This window comes from Hyperoodon ampullatus (assembly GCF_949752795.1).
Source record: "Hyperoodon ampullatus genome assembly, chromosome: 5".
Classification (NCBI taxonomy): domain Eukaryota; kingdom Metazoa; phylum Chordata; class Mammalia; order Artiodactyla; family Ziphiidae; genus Hyperoodon; species Hyperoodon ampullatus.
The window spans coordinates 146,523,133-146,542,266 of NC_136918.1; the positions used below are offsets into that span (position 1 = coordinate 146,523,133).

General features: G+C 49.1%; 1 protein-coding gene across 1 annotated transcript; it reads right to left on the reverse strand.

Annotated features, from left to right (window-relative positions):
• Positions 1 to 9,052: 9,052 nt before the first annotated feature.
• S100B (S100 calcium binding protein B) lies at positions 9,053 to 11,592 on the reverse strand (the record flags this gene model as incomplete). Its single annotated transcript, XM_079705362.1, has 2 exons — positions 9,053 to 9,193; positions 11,455 to 11,592. 2 exons carry the CDS (start codon positions 11,590 to 11,592, stop codon positions 9,053 to 9,055), a joined length of 279 nt encoding a protein of 92 aa, XP_079561488.1.
• Positions 11,593 to 19,134: the final 7,542 nt, after the last annotated feature.

A 19,134-nucleotide genomic window follows, 5' to 3' on the forward strand; every position in this document is an offset into this window, starting at 1 on the left:
AATGCTTTATATAATGTAAATAATATAGGTATCATATAAATGTATAAATACAGATATCATTTATATAAATGTAAACCAAAGAGAAATTTCTGGAGTTGGGAAAGTACAATCACTGAAATGAAAAATTCACTAGAGGGGCTCAACAGTAGTTTCGAACTGGAAGAAGAAAGAATTAGCAAACTTGAGAGTAGATTGATAAACATTATGCAATCCAAAGAACAGAGGGGGACAAAAGAATGAAGAAAAATGAACATAGTCTCAGAGACATGTGGAACACCACTAAGCTCACCAACAATATGTGTAATGGGAGTACCAGAAGGTGAGGAGAGAGAGAGAAAAGAGCAGAAAAAAGTTCAAAGAAATAATGGCTGAGAACTCCCCAGATATATTGAAAACCTACACATCAGGGAGCTCAAGAAACTCCAAGTAGGATATACACAAAAAGATGCACAGACATATGGTAAAAATACCGAAACACAAAAGGGGAAATCTTGAAAGCAGCAAGAGAGAAACTATTTTCACTTACTAGGGAACCCCAGTAAGACTGATAGCTGAATTCTCAGCAGCAATAATGGAGGCCAGAAGACAGTGGGATAACATATTCAAAGAGCTGAAAGAAAAAAACTATCAACCAAGAATTGTATCTTTCAAAAGTGGAGGCCAAAGAAAAACATTCCCAGATATACAAAAACTGATTGAATTTGCTGCTAGCCAACTTGCATTACCAGTAATACTAAAGAAAGTCCTTTGGGCTAAAAGCAAGTGACCCCAAATGGTAACTTGAATTCACATGAAAAAACAAAGAACACTGGTAAAGATAAAGGTAATTATAAGATGATATAAATGCATAATTTTTTCTCCTTAACTGATTTAAAAATCAATTGTATAGAATAATATGATTATAATGTAATCTTGGTCTTATAGAAATAAAATGTATGTGTAATATTTTTGCTAGTAACAGTACAAAAGGAGTTGGTGGGAGCAAAGCTGTATTGGGCTACTTTTCAGATGGTAAAGTAATAATTATAACAATGTACTGTTGGGTTTGTAACATTAATAGATGTAATATATATTTAAAAATCATAAAAAGGAGGAAAATGGAATAGAGATATGTAGGAACAATGTTTCTATATCTCACTGGAAGTAAGCTAGTACAAATCTGAAGCTGATTCTGATAAGTTAGGATGCGTACCACTAAAAAAATAGTGAAAATATCAATCAAGAAATTCAAATGCTTTATTAGAAAATAGTTACTTAATGCCAAAGAAAGTGGTAGAGGAGGAGGATTAGAGGCAAAAAAAGAAAGAAAAAAAAAGACACAAGACATACAGAAAACAAAAAGTACAGTGGCAGAGGTAAATCCAACTATATCAATAATAACAGTAAATGTGGGTTAAACAATTCATTCAAAGGGCAGATTTTTCAGACTTTGTATTACCCTACTATATGCTACTAACAAGAGACATGTTTTAGATTCAAAGATACAAATAGATTGAAAGTAAAACAATGGAAAAAGATATTTCATGCAGATAGCAACCATGAGAAAGCTGTAATGGCTTTACTAGTATTAGATAAAATACACTTTAAAACAAAAATATTTACTAGAAGAGATAAAAAGGGACATTTTATAATGATAAAAGGACCAACCCATTAGACCTAATAATTATAAATATGTATGCACCTAACAATAGAGCACTGAAATATATGGAGCAAAAACTGATAGAAAACAAAGGATGATAGTTGGAAACATCAATACACCATTTTCTATAATGGATAGAATAACTAGGCAGAACATCAACAAGGTAATGGAGGACTTGAACAACACTATAAACCAACTAGACTTAAAAGACATCTGTAAAACACTCTACCCAAGAACAGCAGAAGGGACTTCCCTGGTGGTGCAGTGGTTAAGAATCTGCCTGCCCACGCAGGGGACACAGGTTCGAGCCCTGGTCTGGGAAGATCCCACATGCCGCGGAGCAAGTAAGCCTGTGTGCCACAACTACTGAGCCTGCGCTCTAGAGCCCACAAGCCACAACTTCTGAGCCCGCATGCCACAACTACCGAAGCCTGTGTGCCTAGAACCCATGCTCCACAACAAGAGAAGCCACCACAATGAGAAGCCCGCGCACCGCAACTAAGAGTAGCCCCCACTTGCCTCAACTAGAGAAAACCTGCGTGCAGCAACAAAAGCCCAACACAGCCAAAAATAAATAAATTAATTTAGAAAAAAGATGTAACAGGTTCTGGTTCAAAAGATAAAATGCATATACAAAGCTTTTAAAAAAAAAAAAGAACAGCAGAATATACATTCTTCCTAAGTACACGTGGAATATTTTCTAGGCTAGGTTGTATGCTAGGCCATAAAACAAACCTCAATAAATTCCAAAAAGATAAATGTAATACGTAGTATGTTCTTCAGCCACAATGGAATTAAATTAAGAATCAACAAAAACTTTTGAGAAGCTGAGAAATATGTAGAAATTGAACAACACCTTCCTAAATAAACAATGAATGAAAGAAGAAATCAAAAGGGAAATCAGAAATTTTTGAAATGAATGAAAATGAAGAATGGCATGTAGCTAAAGCAGTGCTTGGAGGTAAACTTATAGCTGTAAATGCCTATATTAAGAAAGAAGAAAGATCTCAATAACATAAGTTTCCATCAAAAGACACTGGAAAAAGAGCAAATAAACCTAAAGCAAGCAGAAGAAAGAAAGTAATAAAAGAGAGTGGAAATTAATGAACTAGATAAGGGAAAAATAATAGAGAAAATCAATGAAACAAAAACAAGTTCTTTGGAAATATCAACAAAATTGACAAACCTTTAGCTAGGTTGACCAAGAAAAAAGAGAAGACTCAACTTACTAGAATCAGAATAAAAGAAAGGACATTACTATTGACCTTACAGAAATTTTTTTAAAAATTATGAAGGAATACTATAAATAATTGTATGCCAACAAATTAGATAACAGATGAAATGGACAAATTCCTAGAAAGACATAAACTATAGAACTTGACTCAAGAAGAAACTAACAATCTGAATAGACCTATAGCAAGTGAAGATATTGAATAGGTAATTTTAAAAAAACAAAAAAATCCCAAAATACTCCCCACCCAGGTGGTTTCACCACTGAATTCTACCAAACATTTAAGGACAAATTAATACCAGTTCGTCACAAGCCCTTCCTAAAAATAGAAGCGAGAACATTCATTTAATGAGGCCAATATTACCTGATACCAAAACCAGACAATGACATTAACAAGAATAGAAAACTACAGAGCAATATCTCTAATGAATATGAACACAAAAATCCTCAACAAAATACTAGCAAACCAAATCCATCAACATACAAAAAGAATCATACACCATGACCAAGTTGGATTTACCCCAGGAATGCAAGGTTGGTTTAAACTGAGAGGCAATTAAGGTAATATACCATATCAGTAGAATAAAAACAAAAACCACATGATCATCCGCAATAAATGCAGAAGAAAAAGCATTTGACAAAATTCAGCACCCTAGGAATAGAAGGGAATTTACTTAACCTGATAAAGGACATTACAGAAATCCCACAGCTAACATCGTACTTGATGACGAAAGACTGAATGCTTTCCCCTATGATCAGGAACATGGGAGGATCACACAAGGCATAAGAACCAGGAGAGGGCTTCCCTGGTGGCGCAGTGGTTGAGAGTCCGCCTGCCAATGCAGGGGACATGGGTTCGTGCCCTGGTCCGGGAAGATCCCACATGCCGCGGAGCGGCTGGGCCCGTGAGCCATGGCCGCTGAGCCTGCGCGTCTGGAGCCTGTGCTCCGCAACGGGAGAGGCCACAACAGTGAGAGGCCCGTGTAACGCCAAAAAAAATAATAATAATAAAAGAACCAGGAGAAGGGGAAGGGGGTACCCTAGGGTACGTCCACACACCAGCCAACACCCGTTCCCGTACGAGAACGCTGCAGTCCAGAGGGGCCAACTGCAGTGAGACTGGCCAGGGGCTGGGGTGTCACTGCTCCTTCCTACCCTCTGCCTCATACACAGTTCAATCTTGAGTGAGGCCTGCTATACAGGGCGGGCAGACACAATTCCTCCAGAAGGATCACCCAGGCACACAGTGCTGCCTTGCTAACCTGGTGTTTCCTAACTTCCCTGAGGATGAGAATCACCTGAGTTCTTATTAAAACAGTCCCACAGCCATACAAGGTCACATCCCAGATCTGGGAGGCGTGGTGCCTGGGATATTTAACAAGCTCCCAGGGGAGTTTTGTGTTCAGGGCTCTGTGGGGCCCACATGACCCAGCGTCCGCACCCAACTCAGCACAGAGGGGAACATTTCGGGGGTGGCCTCCTCTGTGTGCGAGCTACTCCAGGGACCTGCATGGTAAGTGAATGGTGCTGGGGTCAGGCTCTGTCCTTGAGGAGGCTGCCAGTCTCAGCCGAGAGGCCGAACCTCCCTGCTTGGCCTCCTGCCAATGTGCTTGAATAGCGTGTCTTTTTCGCACGCCCTCCTTTGCAAGAGGCCAGTCCTTCACAAATGCAGTGAGAGGAGGTTGTGAAAGGGTCTTACTCTGCCAACGGCTAGCAGACATGCCATGAGTGTCATAATTAAAGGGGTACAGGACCCTCTCTTTGCTTCAGGATGAGGGACTGGGCACCCCCTGTCCACGGCTGCCTGGCCCAAAGGCCACCCAGCTGCCAGCACAGGGGCTGCCCAGGCCATGTCCAAGCTCCAGCTGGTTGAGGTGAAGGGTGAGAGCCACTGTCCTCCGATCTGTCTCCTGATGCCCAGAGGTCTCCATCATCTGCAGTTACAAGAACCCAAGTTTCCTGGGCCAGAGAGGGATGGATCCCTAAATTTAAATGTCCTGCTCAAGAAAATCTTGGTACTATGAACCATGTAAGTTGGCTGCTGAGGCTCATATGAGACAATTGTTGTCTGAGCCCCTGATTTTAATTTTGATTATAATCTTTGGTGTTCGTCAAAACGGCCTTGTTTTTCATTGAATTTGAATAAATGTAATAAATTTGAACTGGTAAATTCAAATAAGGTAAATAAAACAAAGTAAATAAAAATAAAATCCCTGAAACAACAGCAAACAAACCTCATGGGGCAGAGATGTGGGCCTTCCCAGAACTTTCCGGGAAGAGTTGTCAAACTGGGGCCTCAGCTGGGGGCTGGCAGGCCAGGGCTGAAGGGCCCCCCTTGCCTTGGAGACGAGGGTGGGGTCCTGCAGGTAGCAGCTCACAGGCTCATGGAGCTCAAGGGGCTGTCATGCTGCGGAGACCAGCTGTCCCCAGGAAGTAACCCAGAGTGGGGCCCCCCACCGGCCCAGGGGAAAGCTCGCTTCCCTTTGTAGCTGGAGGGAAGCAGGGCCGGTGCTGGGGAGGATCAGGTCTAAAATGGTGGGTGGGAGTGAGAGCCAGCTGGCAGAGGCCCCTGGGACTGACCTCAGGGCTGGAGAAGGCCGGGAGGGCCTACCCAACCTCCACCTCCATGTCACTGCTCCTGGTTCCCTGGGCAGGGCCAGGACTAAGGAGGGAGCGTGGCCAGGGGTCAGGAATCGCGGTCCCTGCAGGCCTCGAGGATGGGGTATGGCTGGACTCTGTGCGGGGCTGGGGGGCCCTGAAACCTCGAGCCCCCCTCCCTCTGTGATCATGAGGTTAGGAGTCCTCCCTTTGGTGGCAGGAAAGTCTGGCGATATTGTTGCCTGGACTGCGGGCAGGGACAGCCGTGCCTGCCAGGGTGGTCCACGCTGTCCAGAGGGTGAAGGATGGGTCCCCAGCAGCCCCAGACTCTTTGACAGCACTTGACACTGCAGGGCCAGCAGATGGGATCCTGGCCGTGGCCTCAGGGTCTCGCCCCGAGACACTCAATGCTTCTCTCAGGGACAGTTCTCTGGGCGACTGTGGATCAAACTGATAAACCAGTAGAGCACAGGAAGTCCTGTGAGGCTGAACTGGACCATGGGGAAGGCAACCTGGGGCAGAGTTCCCCTTGTCCTGTCTCTGAGGCCCTGAGTGAATTGTCTTTGCTCCTGGCTAAAGTCGTGAACTGATTTTCCCTGGTGATGCCTGAGACAGGTCATCCCCGCAACCACATGCCCCAGGCACCCTCCTACCCACCTGGGGATGCCACCTGCCAGGGGCCGTGTGGGACCATCACCACCCATTCATGGAACTGGACAGTGCCTCTAGTTGAGGACAGGTCAGAGGAGGATGAGGGACGTTTTACAAACTGGAGCTCATGGTAGTAGGTGAGAGGAAGCCCCCAGGAGCCCCAAAGATGGCTATGCAGATATGCTGAGGAGCAGCTTCCCTCCTTGTGGTAAAGGAGCATCCCCTGGATGTGGGGTCAGGGGACACACTCAGCGGCTGCCCTAGGCAGGCTCCCTGGGGGCTGGGGCACTGGGGTTCTTTCCTGTGTGCTTTGGAAGCACAGTGGACATCTGGAAACTGTTGCTTTGGGATTCTTGGGTCAATGGGGGCAAGGGAAGTACCAGCAGAGACTTATTCAACTTGTGGCTAAAGCAGTGATGAGCAGAGGCACAGAGACGTGGTGTGAAAGCTGGAGAGGCGCGTCTGCCGCTGGAGAGGCGCGCCCGCCGCTGGAGAGGCCCGTCCGCCGCTGGAGAGGCCCGTCCACCGCTGGAGAGGCCCTTCCACCGCAGCGCCACAGCCCCAAGCCAGCTCCCCTCCCCATCCCCGGCTGACCTTCCGTGCACAGGCTATGCTGGCCCCTGGGCTGAGCCAGACAGGCGTGGTCCACCCTCCAGGCTCCCCAGACAGGCGTGGTCCACCCTCCAGGCTCCCCACCCTGGCGTGTCCGTGTGTCAACAAAAATTCAACTAGCAATCAAGAAGAAAAATGGAGCTTCCCTGGTGGTGCAGTGGTTGAGAATCTACCTGCCAATGCAGGGGACACGGGTTCGAGCCCTGGTCTGGGAAGATCCCACATGCCACGGAGCAACTAGGCCTGTGAGCCACAACTACTGAGCCTGCGCGCCTGGAGCCTATGCTCCGCAATAAGAGAGGCCGCGACAGTGAGAGGCCTGTGCACTGCGATGAAGAGTGGCCCCCCGCTCGCCGCAACTAGAGAAAGCCCTCACGCAGAAACGAAGACCCAACACAGCAATAAATAAATAAATAAATAAATAAATAATAAATTAAATTTAAAAAATTTAAAAAAAAGAAGAAAAATGGAATTTTATTCAAGCCAACCTGAGGATTATAACCTGGAAGACAGATAGAAACTGTGAGAACTGTTCCACCTGTTAAAAGTTGAAGGCACGGTCATACATTTTCAAGACAAAGGATTGTACATCAAAATGACATACTGATAATTTGCATAAAGTTCACCAAGCATATACGGTCCAGGTAAGCACATATAAAGTGAGAAGCAAGTCACCACGCCCCCCTGCAGAGCTGGTGCCCACTCGGGGCCACTTCTGGTCTCTGACGTTCCTGCCAGGACCAGTGTATTTCCCCTCCGTGGCGACTGGTCCAGAGAGGGCCACATGATGCCCACCAGGCTGGAAGTTCCTAGCAGGAGGTGGTGAGCAACTGAGGAGAGAGAAGGTCATCTCTCCGAACAGGCACTGCCCCTCCAGCTCCATCCCTCTACACCCTGGCCCTTTATGTCCCTCCCAGGGCCTGCCCTTCCCCCTTTATGTCCCTCCCATGGCCCCGCCCCTTTATCGCCCTCCCATGGCCCCACCCCTCCACGCCCTGCTCCTTTATGTGCTTCCCCATGGCCCCGCCCCTCCACAGACCCACCCCTTTATGTCCCTCCCCTGGACCCGCCCCTCCTCACCCAAGCTTCCTGACCCTGGCCTGGGCGGTGCAGCATCTGCAGCCCTGATGACGTCAGGGTGCGTGGACTTTACTCCTTTTCCCAGTTTTGCAGGAATTTAGCTTTTATTTCATGTTTTACAGCTACAGAGACTTGTTACAATGCTTTTTATTTAATGCAAATACAAGCGACCAATTAGTTTATGATTTCCAAGTCTGTGTCCTTAAAAAAAAACAAAACAGAAAAACGGTGGATAAGCTTAATTTGAATTTTCCTGGAAGTAATTCTTAATATTTGTAACTTGATTTATTTGAATTGGTGGATACAAAAGCATAAAGGTCCTAAAGTTCCCTGGCTTCACCAACAGCCACAAGCAGACCCTGTCTGCGCACAGACAGGTCGGCAATGACCTTCACCAACAGACCAAACACATCCGTCATAACCCTCATTCTATAGGCAGGACAGGAGGCGTGGGTGCTTGGGTACAGCTGTCTCCAGAGGCAGAGCTGAGACCCGCCCCTAGCCCCCTGCCCCCGCTGCCCCACGCCCCATAGATCCAGCAAAGCGTGATCCTGTCAGGAGAACCCCACTGAATGTAGAAGCTTGATTCTCAGTTCTGATTACAGTTACAATGTCAGTACTTGTTGGCTTATGAAAGAGATTTTCCATTAAGAACTGTTAGCATTAACTACTCACTCAGTCATCACAGCTCACCTGTAGGAAAGGGCTCTAAATGTGACCATGCTGTTTGGTAGGTGGGACAGACTGTTAGGCCACCCAACCACATTCGGCTTCATTTGCCCCAGTGATGAGCAGATGTAATGAAGGGCAGCCTTTTCAAAGGCTGGTGGACAAAGCTTTGTGTTTTTAAATGTAGTGGAAGCTCACGGAAACCACAGTGCTCCGGCCATTTCTGGTAATCAGTTTGTTTTTTCTGGGTTAGGGGGTCTACACAGCCAGGATAGCCAGTACAGCACATGCTTTGTGACTGAGGATTGACTTTCCTAAGTGATGATTACCAAGAGTCCCTGGGGCCAGTCAGCTAACACGGATGCCTAATAGCGCTGAAATAATGCTGGGGGCCACTAAAAACAGCCCTTTGGAAAGAGGTTTCAATTTTTCATTCGCGAAGCAAATCAAGCTGCCTAATTAGCTACGACACAGCTGGAAAGCTCAGCCCCTACTACCCTGCAAGCCCTGCCTTGGCTTCCCTGCCCGACCTCCATCTCTGCTACAGGAACAGCCCGGCTGCTTTCTCTAGTTCATTCGTGTTCAAAGAACTCATGGCAGGCAGTGGTAACCATGGCAACAAAAGCCATAAATTCCTGGAAGTCGCATTCACCATCTCCATCGTTGTCCAGTGTTTCCATGACTTTGTCCACAACCTCCTGCTCTTTGATTTCCTAAGAGAAATAAGAGCAGTTGTCCAGCTTGTTTCTAAATGAAATTTAAGGATATCAAAATATGATCAGAAGTTGGCTGGCTTTAATAATTTGTATCAGAAACAACTTAAGATATGAAATGCAAAATGCCAGAAAGGATTTGTCCTGTGACCAGGAGGCTGTTGGCTGGCAGAAGTCTCTGGGGGTCTGAGCCTTCTCTCCCACCTTCCTTTAGGTCCAATGGGGCCTGGCCTACTTAAAAACTGAATGGAACAGCCAAGATCTGAAAAACTGCGGGTTGTTTGTGTTAAAATACCCAGAAAAGAATAGTACGATCTAGATCAGCCTGAGCATATTATATGCAAATGTCTGAACTTTTGGCCCCTGTAAGTTTTTCATTGCTTCTGTGTGTAGAAGGCCCTATAGTGAGGGCTTCCAGTGGATTTTCACGTTTTGAAAGCGATTTTTGGCTGAAATAACTCTTGGGAACATGCCCTAAGTTTATTAACTTCTTGTGTCTTTTTGCCACTTGAGTTGCCTTCCAGGTGTCCTGGGACTTTTCCTGACATTCTGCCCAACGTGCAGCCAAGTGAGTGGTGAAGGAGTCTCAGAGGAACGGACACAGTGAAGGGAAGATGTACACTGAGTGGATGGCTCTGAATAACCAGTCCTCAGGGCAGGAGAGCTGGGCCTGAAGAAGTTGAGTGTAATGTACAGTGGCTGCCTTGGATATAAAACATGTAAAAGGTTGAGATTCCTGTGGGCATTGGGGTGGGACCCATACACAACTGCTAAAAGATTGATTTCAATTACATGATAGATTTGCCTCCAAACAGAAACTACCTCATAAAACCAGGCCAGCAATGTTCATGATACCTTGATACACTTACTGTGAATTACTTATCTTTTACAAATTGTGGTTCCCACAATGCTAAGCTTTTTCTATGTTTTAAATCAATAATTAATGACAGTAGCTGCACTTGTTGAGCCGCACTTGACAAGCACTGTCTCATTTTATCCTTTCAACAATTCGTTTTACGGAAGAATCGGGGACCTCTTCTGATTGTGAGGTTTTGAGGCAGAATCAGGGGGACCAGGTAAGTGAAAGCGTGCGTGGGGCAGCTGCCACTCGGTGAACTTGGACGCCTGAGGGAAACCAGCCCCAGAATCAGACTAGGGGGTCCCATCCCAAGCCTGCAGGCCGCTTCCTCTGCCAATGGGGTGTTTGGGCGGGGCCGGGACAGTGGGGCGGGAGGAGCCCTGCAGACATGGGACATGGAGCCTGGGGCTTGTCCTACACGGTGGCCCAGCCTGCCCAGGAGGACAGCTGTCCACCACTGTGTGGCAGGGCCCTGGCCTGGGGCTCTCGTATCTTCCCCGGAATTAGCTCTTGGTCAGACATTAGTGCACTGGTTCACGGTCTGGCCATTTCCTCTGTGTGTGACTGGTCACTTCAGTGACCTTGGTTCTGGGCACCAAGGGAAGGTCAGGCACCAGGTGGACTGCAGTTCAATGCCTCGAGGACACGGGGCTCATGCCACAGAGATAATGCGTGTGGCTGATCCGAGGGCAGTGGAGGCAGCGGCTGGGGAAGCCTGGACACACGTCCAACAGAGCAGGAGCTGCCAGGGCAGGACGGGGCTCACTGGGCGCCCTCATGCAGCTTCTCAAGTTCCCCTCCAAGGCCCCTTGCCCCACAGAGCCCCCTGCAAGGCCCCGGGGCCTCTCTTGTGAGCAGCTTGTGGCCACTCAGTGATGCGCCAGGTCGTGGGGCCTGTGTCTCTCCCAGCATCGACCGAGCTGAGAGCTCAGTAACGTCTGCTGAGTGAACGGCATCTTATCACCATGTAACCGTGTAGGAAAAGCCGAAACAGTCCTTTTCCCAAGAACAAAAGCTTATTTTTAACAGCCTTCTTAGATGTTCACTGTGACCCATGATAAGTCATGAGTATATTTTCCATCCCATGTTGTGACCTTTATTGCTGTACATCCTTAGATTTTTCAGAGAAAAGGCAGTATTATTTGGAACCTGTACTTTTGCATTTGAGACAGCAGTCCTTCCCTGATGCTCCTACTGCCACAAGTGAATACGGTGGGGCCTACCTCAGCCAGCCTCTGTACTGAGGGCTCATCTGTGCAAACACGTTTTCAGAAACCACCTAGGAGTCCTGACACTGACCCGGAACCACCTTCAGGGCGGCTCAGAAGAGAAAGTGGACAGGTGGTTTTACAAGCAGACAGGAGAGCAGATTAACTTGTCAGTTTTCAAAAGCAAGACTCACCTCTAGAAAGTGGGAAAGCTCACTGTTGATGAGCTCCTTGAGTTCGGACTTCTTCAGCTTGTGCTTGTCACCTTCCCTTCCAGAATATTGATGGAAGACGTCAATGAGGGCCACCATGGCCTTCTCCAGCTCAGACATCCTGGGGGCCACAAAGAAAGATGCCTTCGAGCACAGAACAGTTAAGGTGTTACCCACTCAGACCTCAGCCGCCAGGGGGCACGACGGCCTCGGCTCACCTCGCCTTTGGGGCTCAGAGTGGTGCCTCTCTCCGGTCCCCCCTTGGGGCCACTCTTCCCCACCCCCGCTCTCTTTACTCTGTTCCCACGCCCTCTGGCTTCTGGTTGGTTTGGCCAGTGGGAACCTTCAGCCAAAATACAGAGGCAGAGCAGTGAAGGGGCTTCGGACTCACTCCTTCCACCCCCAGCCCCCGGAGGCCCCCGCTGCCCTGGCTCCGAGATGAGAGGACAGAGCTGGGGAGCAAAGCTGTTGGAATGAACTGCGGTGACTAGGAACCAGATGAGGCTGCGAGAGTCAACAGGATCCGTGTGTTCTGTCAATGAACAATTAGAAAGCACAGTGGAAAGGTCGTCTTCTTTTACAGCAGCACACATGTATTACGAAGAATAAGTTTAGCAGGAAAAGTGCAGGGCCTTCCAAAAGATACTAAGGGCATAAAATGTAGGAACTTACTTTCCTTCAAATGGATATATAAATTTAACTCATTTTTAAAAACTCATTTTTAACAAAAATGTCTGGCATTTTTTTTGTTTTTTGGATGGGTGAGGAACATGACCAAAAAACAGCTGTAAAATTCAACTGGAAAAATAAATATGATAGAATTGCCACAAATTTTTTTGAAAATGAAGATCAAGGAAAGGTACCTTGACTACCAGAAACAAACATGTATTATACGGTCGTCTGATGAAGTGTTGTAGGGAGAAAAGTTGCCACCCCAAATGTCTCTTTAGCATGCAGATTATTTTGGGCTGAAAATGATCAAGGCCCTGAAGTTTCAGGAAGAAACACTGACCTTCCCCCTTAGCTGCCTGAATCAGAACGTAGATGGAGGGCCTGTTACAGGAATGGAGCACTCACTAGAGATGTCAGCAAAGAACATGGGCCAAGGGTGGGTAGGGGAACTCTTAGAGATCTGAGTCCACTCTGTGTCCCATCGCCTCTTCATGGAGCAGCAAACACTGCTTTACCAAACATTTGCTTTTCCATCTCCATCTGAATTGCTTTCCTCCCCTTTGAAGTCCCAGACCACCCCCACCCCCCAACAGCCTCCTTTGTCTTTAGCTGATGATGGTATTTAAGGTGACGGTCTGGGGCATTTTTGTGAGTGACTCAGTCTTCCTGGGTCTCTCCCATGTATGCATGTTATTAAACTATGGTTTGAGTTTCTTCTGTTAACCTGTCTCACGTCTATTTAATTCTTAGACCAGCCAGAAGAACCTAGAAGGGTAGAGGGAAATGTCTTCCTCCCTGACACCAGCCCTGAAGCCAGAACAAATGGGCCGGAGGCTGGGCCACCGCCAGGCACTTGGTATTCATGGAGGCGTCGCCATCCACTTCTCAGCACTTATCGAAACAGGGGGCTTCCATCTCCCATCCCAGCGCATACCTTATACCGTGGCCTGCAACCTAAGGAAACAGCTGTTCAACCCTGGGAATCAGGCAGTTTACAAAGGACTGCTTGTCAATTGTTTCACAAAACTGAGACACTCAGCGAGAGAAATTTGCCAGCTTTTGGCCTTGAGTTCTAATCCTTAAAGAATCTTTGCAATGTCATAGTTACAAATAAATAAAAGAATTAGGTCTAATTTTTGCAAAACCATTCCTGGGTTGAATATCATTTGCATCTTAAAAATAAATTGGAATATAACATTTAAATTCTTATTTTTATTTCTGATTTTCAAATGAAAAAGGATTGAGGATTTTTGCCTTGGCCTGATCTTAGCTAAATGCACCCTATTAATAATCAGTATACTTTGTTTTGCTCTAAGTCCCTAAAAATCAGATATATCCCACATAGATAGAATAATGCAGATGGATTAAAATCTTTAACATTTCATACTTTCTTATCCTTTGCATTCGTTTTCGATTATTAATTTTTTTAAAACAGAAAACCCAAGAAACTTTTGCATGATCCTTATGCTTCTCAAGCTTCATGATGATTTGGGGAAGCGGAGGCTAAATTACTTTTTGTGTGAAGTATGACTAGCGGGATTTCTTTTAAAGGAAAGGCGTAAAATGTATATCCCACATGTGAAAACTCCATAAAATGTGATTTGCTTCATAACCACACTACAAATTAACTTTTTAAAGTTTTTCCTGTTAAATTCTTCCCAATTGATGGTTAAAGGTTGTCTTTTAAGAGAAATGGAAATCAAATATCCATGTTTCCCTTTCACTTCATTCCATGAATGTTCTACATTAACCTTTCATTTCGAAAACAGAACTTTTGGGGGTTAACTCCTCAGAAGGACACATCACACAAGATGTGAGAGTCCCTCTGGGCAAATGGCCCGATCTCCCCAAGAAACTGTAAGACTGAGGAAGGTTAAACCCGCCATAAACCGCAATTTCTTGGGCTCGATGTGTAATTTACTTGAAAAGACCTCCTCACTTGCCATGTATTGTGGTTTCTGCACGGCGTCCAGGGGGCCCTGACATTTGCGCGGAGCAAGGGGAAGACGCTCGCTCGGAGCATCAGGCCGCCTGTACTTCTCCGCGGAGGGACGCAAGCCCCTGGTCTTCAAGGAGTTAAGGAAGAGGCCTGTTTGCAGCAATCACCTGAGCCACCAGACGTGACGTTTCCCCGACTTGTGGCGACAAAAACAGGCAGAATGGACCTCTAGCTGCCCCCAGTTGAGGGAGCCGTGTCCACAAAGCAGTAGTAAGATTCACACTTTTGAAACCCTGCCAATTATCCTAAAGGGGTTGGTTTTTAAACTACCACCCAGTTCCCAAGCCCACCCTCCGGGCCCTGCCCCCAAAAGACCAGAGCAGGTTCCCCTGAGTGTCCTCACGTCAGCGGTTCTTGGTTGTCGCTCCTGGAATCTCCCGGCTGCCGCGTCCTGAGTCGCAGGAGTGGGGCGAGGCAGCCACTTATTCATTCCCGGGCGGGGGCGGGGCCGGCACAGTCCCTCTGCGGGCCAGGCAGCCAATGGGGGCCGAGGGCGGGGCGGGGGCAGGGGCGGCGCGTCAGCTGGCTCTGCAGCCGGTGGCGGCGGGGTGCGGAGGGCGTAGGGCGGGGGTGCTGGGGCTGCCGGGCTGCACACAGGGCCGCATTGACGGCGCCACCGGGGACTCGTTGGGGAGCCAAGCCTGCACTCGGGCCAAGGAAGAAAAAGGCCCGTGGGGCAGAAAGCGGGGAGTCAGCTTTTTGTGCTGTTTTTAAATTTATGCATGAATATTGATGTTCTTCTAAAGGCAAGGATGGGGGTGGGGAGAGGAGACGAACTATTGATTGAAACCGACAAAACAAATGTGTAGCCCAGCGCCGGCTGAATGCGGGGGATTCAGGGCCCGCGAGCCGGTTTCCAGTGTGGAGACCCCTGAGCTTCGCCCCTGCTCTGGCCCCACTAACCCTCAGGCGGGACACCTGTGGACATCAATATCCCGAGTTAAGCCACTGGCCAGCGTCTGCAGGGACTGAAATGTGGGGCGAATAGTTTAATATGATCGCGGGCACATGCCAGGCCCACGCGAAGGCCTCCCCATCCCCCCGGGGTGAGTGGCCGAAGACTGTCAGAGCTGGACAGTGCCCAGGCACGTCCTGTCCAAATGTTCCGGTTTAGGGGAGGTGCAGGCAGGGGTCCCTCACCGCGGCCTCACAACCAGCCAAGGTAAGTCAAGTCCAGACTCCCCACTGCCGTCTTGAGAGGCTCCCTACAGGCCTGCCTTTAGATACATTATACAAAGCGCACCGGCCCCAGACTCATCAGAAGACGTCTGAGCCAGAAGCAGGCCCTCTGCTGCCTCGGGTTCACAGTGGCCGTGGAAGGAGCAGCACACAGAGATGTCTGTGGACACGGCTGTCTTGTTCTTGGGACTTTCACTAGCTTTCCCTATCACAATGGCTACACGTAGGGGAGCCGGAGAGGGGATTCTGCAGTGACCAAGCATGTCTGTCTTGACTGTACATTCAGGAGCTGAGAAGTAACTACAGGGGCACTCTGTGCACGAGCTGGGGCCCCATGAGTGTGTTGAGACTCCCCCTGACCACCAGAGAGTCCTCCTTTGACTGGTGAGTCCAGGGCCAGTTTGCAGCCCCAGGACTTAGCATCAACTCAGAGCCTGTATCTGAGGATGCCATCCTGGGGGCCTCACAGCACCTGAAAGCCCGTCTCATCCCGATGGGCGGCCCCTCTCCTCCCTGTGGGCCCTGGAGATGGGCGGGACGCAGCCTGCACTTGGCTGTCCCAGGAGGCCGATGTTTGCGCCCAGAGGGCAGGCCCTGCGCTCAGCAGTCCAGTAGTTGGATGAGAGAATTCCAAACTGTTTTTTTTACTCCTGAGGGAGCAGGCTAAAGTTTTTCTTATGCACACTGAAGGGCAGACCCAGAGTCCAGGACGTGGCTAAGGCCCACAGGAGTGGTGCCTGGCACCCGTGTGAAGCCCCCAGAGCACAGCTGCTCCTTCCTCGGAGGCAGGCAAGTTCTGTGCTTCCCCGAACAAGCCTGCTCTGCCTGTGGGGCAGCTGAGGAAGTAGGGCCAAAGCACGTGGCTCAGGTCCCAGCTACGGGGTGTGGGGACAGGCTGGGGACCAGGCCAGTCAACTCAAACCCAAGGCTCACAGCCCAAGCTACTTCCAGGCCATACTTCTGGGACAACTTTCCCTTATCATGAGAGTGAACCAGAAGCTGTGCGTCACCCCTGGGAAATTAATGCCCCGATCAAAGGGCTGGCACAGCAGGGGGCGATGCTGATCACAAACCCATTTAACTTGCCACTTTGGCCTGTGCAGAAGCCGCGGGGTCTGGGAGGCTGGCTGTGGACTCTTAACAAACGCAACCACCCTCGGCTTCGACTGCAGCTGCTGTGTGCCAGGTGAGGTGTCTCCCACAGAGAAAGTCGACACGGCCCTGGTGCTTGGTGTGCACCTATGGATTCACTAATGCCTTTTTCTTCAAACCAGTTTCCAAGGACCACCAGCAGCAGTTTTCTCTCACCTATCAGGGCCAGAGGTGCACCCTCAGTGTCACCCCAGGGACATATCAGTTCCGCTCTAGGCCTGACACTGTCTGCAGAGACCTGGACCACCCGTGGGCCGCTCTGCTGATGACACTGTGCCGATTGGTTCAGATCGGAAGGAAGTGGCCAGTACTGTAGATGCCTCAGCAAGACATATAAAAACTAGAGAGTGGGAGATAAGCCCCACAGACATTTAGGACCCACCACCTCAGAGAAGTCCCTGGGGCTCCAGTGGTTCAGGACACATTGAAGTATCCCCTTCAAGTGAAAGACAAATTGCTGCATCTTGCACCACCTGCCAGGAAAAGAAGCACAGCAGTTAGTTGCGGTTTGGGGAAATTACATATGCCATATGCTACATTTGCACGTGCTATTTCACCCATGAGGCTGGCAGTGCCAAGTGGGGACCAGAGCAGATTTAGGCTGTGGTACAAGCTGCTTCACCATTAGTTCTCAGGACCCAGCAGATCCGATGAGATTCAAAGCGTCTACGGTGCACTGGGATCGGCACGGGCCCTCTGACAAGCACCAGCGGGAGATCCTAGCACAGGATTTTGGAAAGTCAGTGTCCTCTTTTGCAGCTAATGATTCTCATTTCAAGAACAGCTTCTGGCTTGCTGTTGGGCCTTAGTGGAGGCCTCCCAAACACCTAACCCAGGGACCTCAGGAGACCACGCAGCCCAAGTGTTGTCTGACCCACCTCGCCATAGGGTTGGGTGTGTCACAGCAGCGTCCCATCAAATGGAAAGTGCAGGAAACGTGCGTAGGTGCTCAGACTCCTTGGACACCAACTCCTGTGGCGTCGCCTCCCCTCTCAATCCACGTCCGGGGTCTCCAGGGTGTTTCTTATAACCAATTGGCTGTGGAAGAAAAAGCTTGAGCCTGCTTTATGGGGGGGTCTGCATGACATGCTGGGACCACCCCGAAGTGGACAGAAGCAGCCCTGCAGCCCCACCCAAGGCTTACCCGGAAGGACACAGCGAAGGGAAGTCCTCTCGGGGCAGAACTTGGAGTGGGTTGTTTGTCCGTCCATTGTCAGGAGTGAGACGGGGCTGGAGCAGGGATCTGTATTAATTCCTGGGTGGCTGCTAATGATGTGGTTGGTCAGCAACTTGGAAGGGACAGGATTGGAAAAGTTCTCCAAGGACGGCTCTGGAAGAGGCGTGTGGACGGACCTCTCTGAGGGAGCAGCCTGTGGACACATTCGCGTTCCGGGCGGATGCCCACTGATGGGTGTGCCCTGCAGAAGAGCCTCTTAATAATCAGGTGGAGAAGCACCGCCCCATGGGTGTCAGGTAGCTCCTACTGCAGCCACTCCAGGGCTCGCTCGATGTGTCCACGAACAAAGTGGCCATGTGGCAGGGGTGGAGGTGTGCAGGGCTCAGCAACATGCGCTCCCCTCACCAAAGCCGGCCTGGCCACTGCTGCCGCTGAGTGCCCGGTCTGCCGGCAGCCAAGACTGATGCTGAGTCCCGTGGTGACCACCAGATGCCTGGTGGCAGGTGGATTACATTGGACCTCCTCCATCATAGAAGGGGCGGAGATCTGACCTCACTGGAATAAACATACACTCTGGGTATGGAAGACGTTCCTGCCTGCACTGCTGCTGCCGGCACCAGCATCCATGACCTCCCAGGGCCTCCACTGCGTCTGAGCCGGGGACTCGGTTCCCAGCAAAGGAAGAGCAGTCTTACCACACATCCCATCACCCAGAAGTGGCTGACCCAGTTGAAAGCTGGAATAGCTTCTTGAAGAGTTGGTTATAATGCCGGAAGGGAGGGAGGCAACACCCTGAAAGGGTGTAGGATACGACCCATACTTTGAGTTAGGGACCATTATATGGTGCTGTGTCCCCCAGAGCCAGAATGCATGGGTGTGGGAGTCGAGAATTAGAAGTATGAGTGGTCCTCTCACTGGTACACTTCATAACCTCCTTGCAGAATTTTTGTTTCTTGTCCTGGCAGCTTTGAGATGGTTTGGAAATTTTACTCTCCAGAGGGCAAGGCTTCCACCAGGGCTCAGAGCAATGGTCCCATGGACCCGGAAGTTGAGATTTTGCCACTGGCCACTTTGCATTCCTTATGCCTCTGAACCAACAAACAAAAAAAGGGTTAATCCATTGGCTTGAGTGATTGAGCCCAGTTACCAAGGTGGGGAGTTGTGTTACTGCTGCATGACGGTGGCAGGGAGGACTCGGGAACCTGGGGATTCCGGGGGCTCCTTGTAACCCTCCCACCACCAGTAGTAACGGAGAATGAAAAAGCAGAGCGACCAAAACATGAATTATCAGTAATTAACTAAAGCAGGAGTATTGAGGACCCAGGCCCCTCAGGAATGAAGGTTTGGTCCCTCTGTCCAATAAGGAACCCAGAGCAGGTTCTTGCTGAGGGCCGGGAGAGACGGGATGGGTAGTTGGGGAAGGAAGTCACGCATGTCGACCAGGACCTCAGGACCGGTTACACGGATGAAGGCTGCAGCAGCT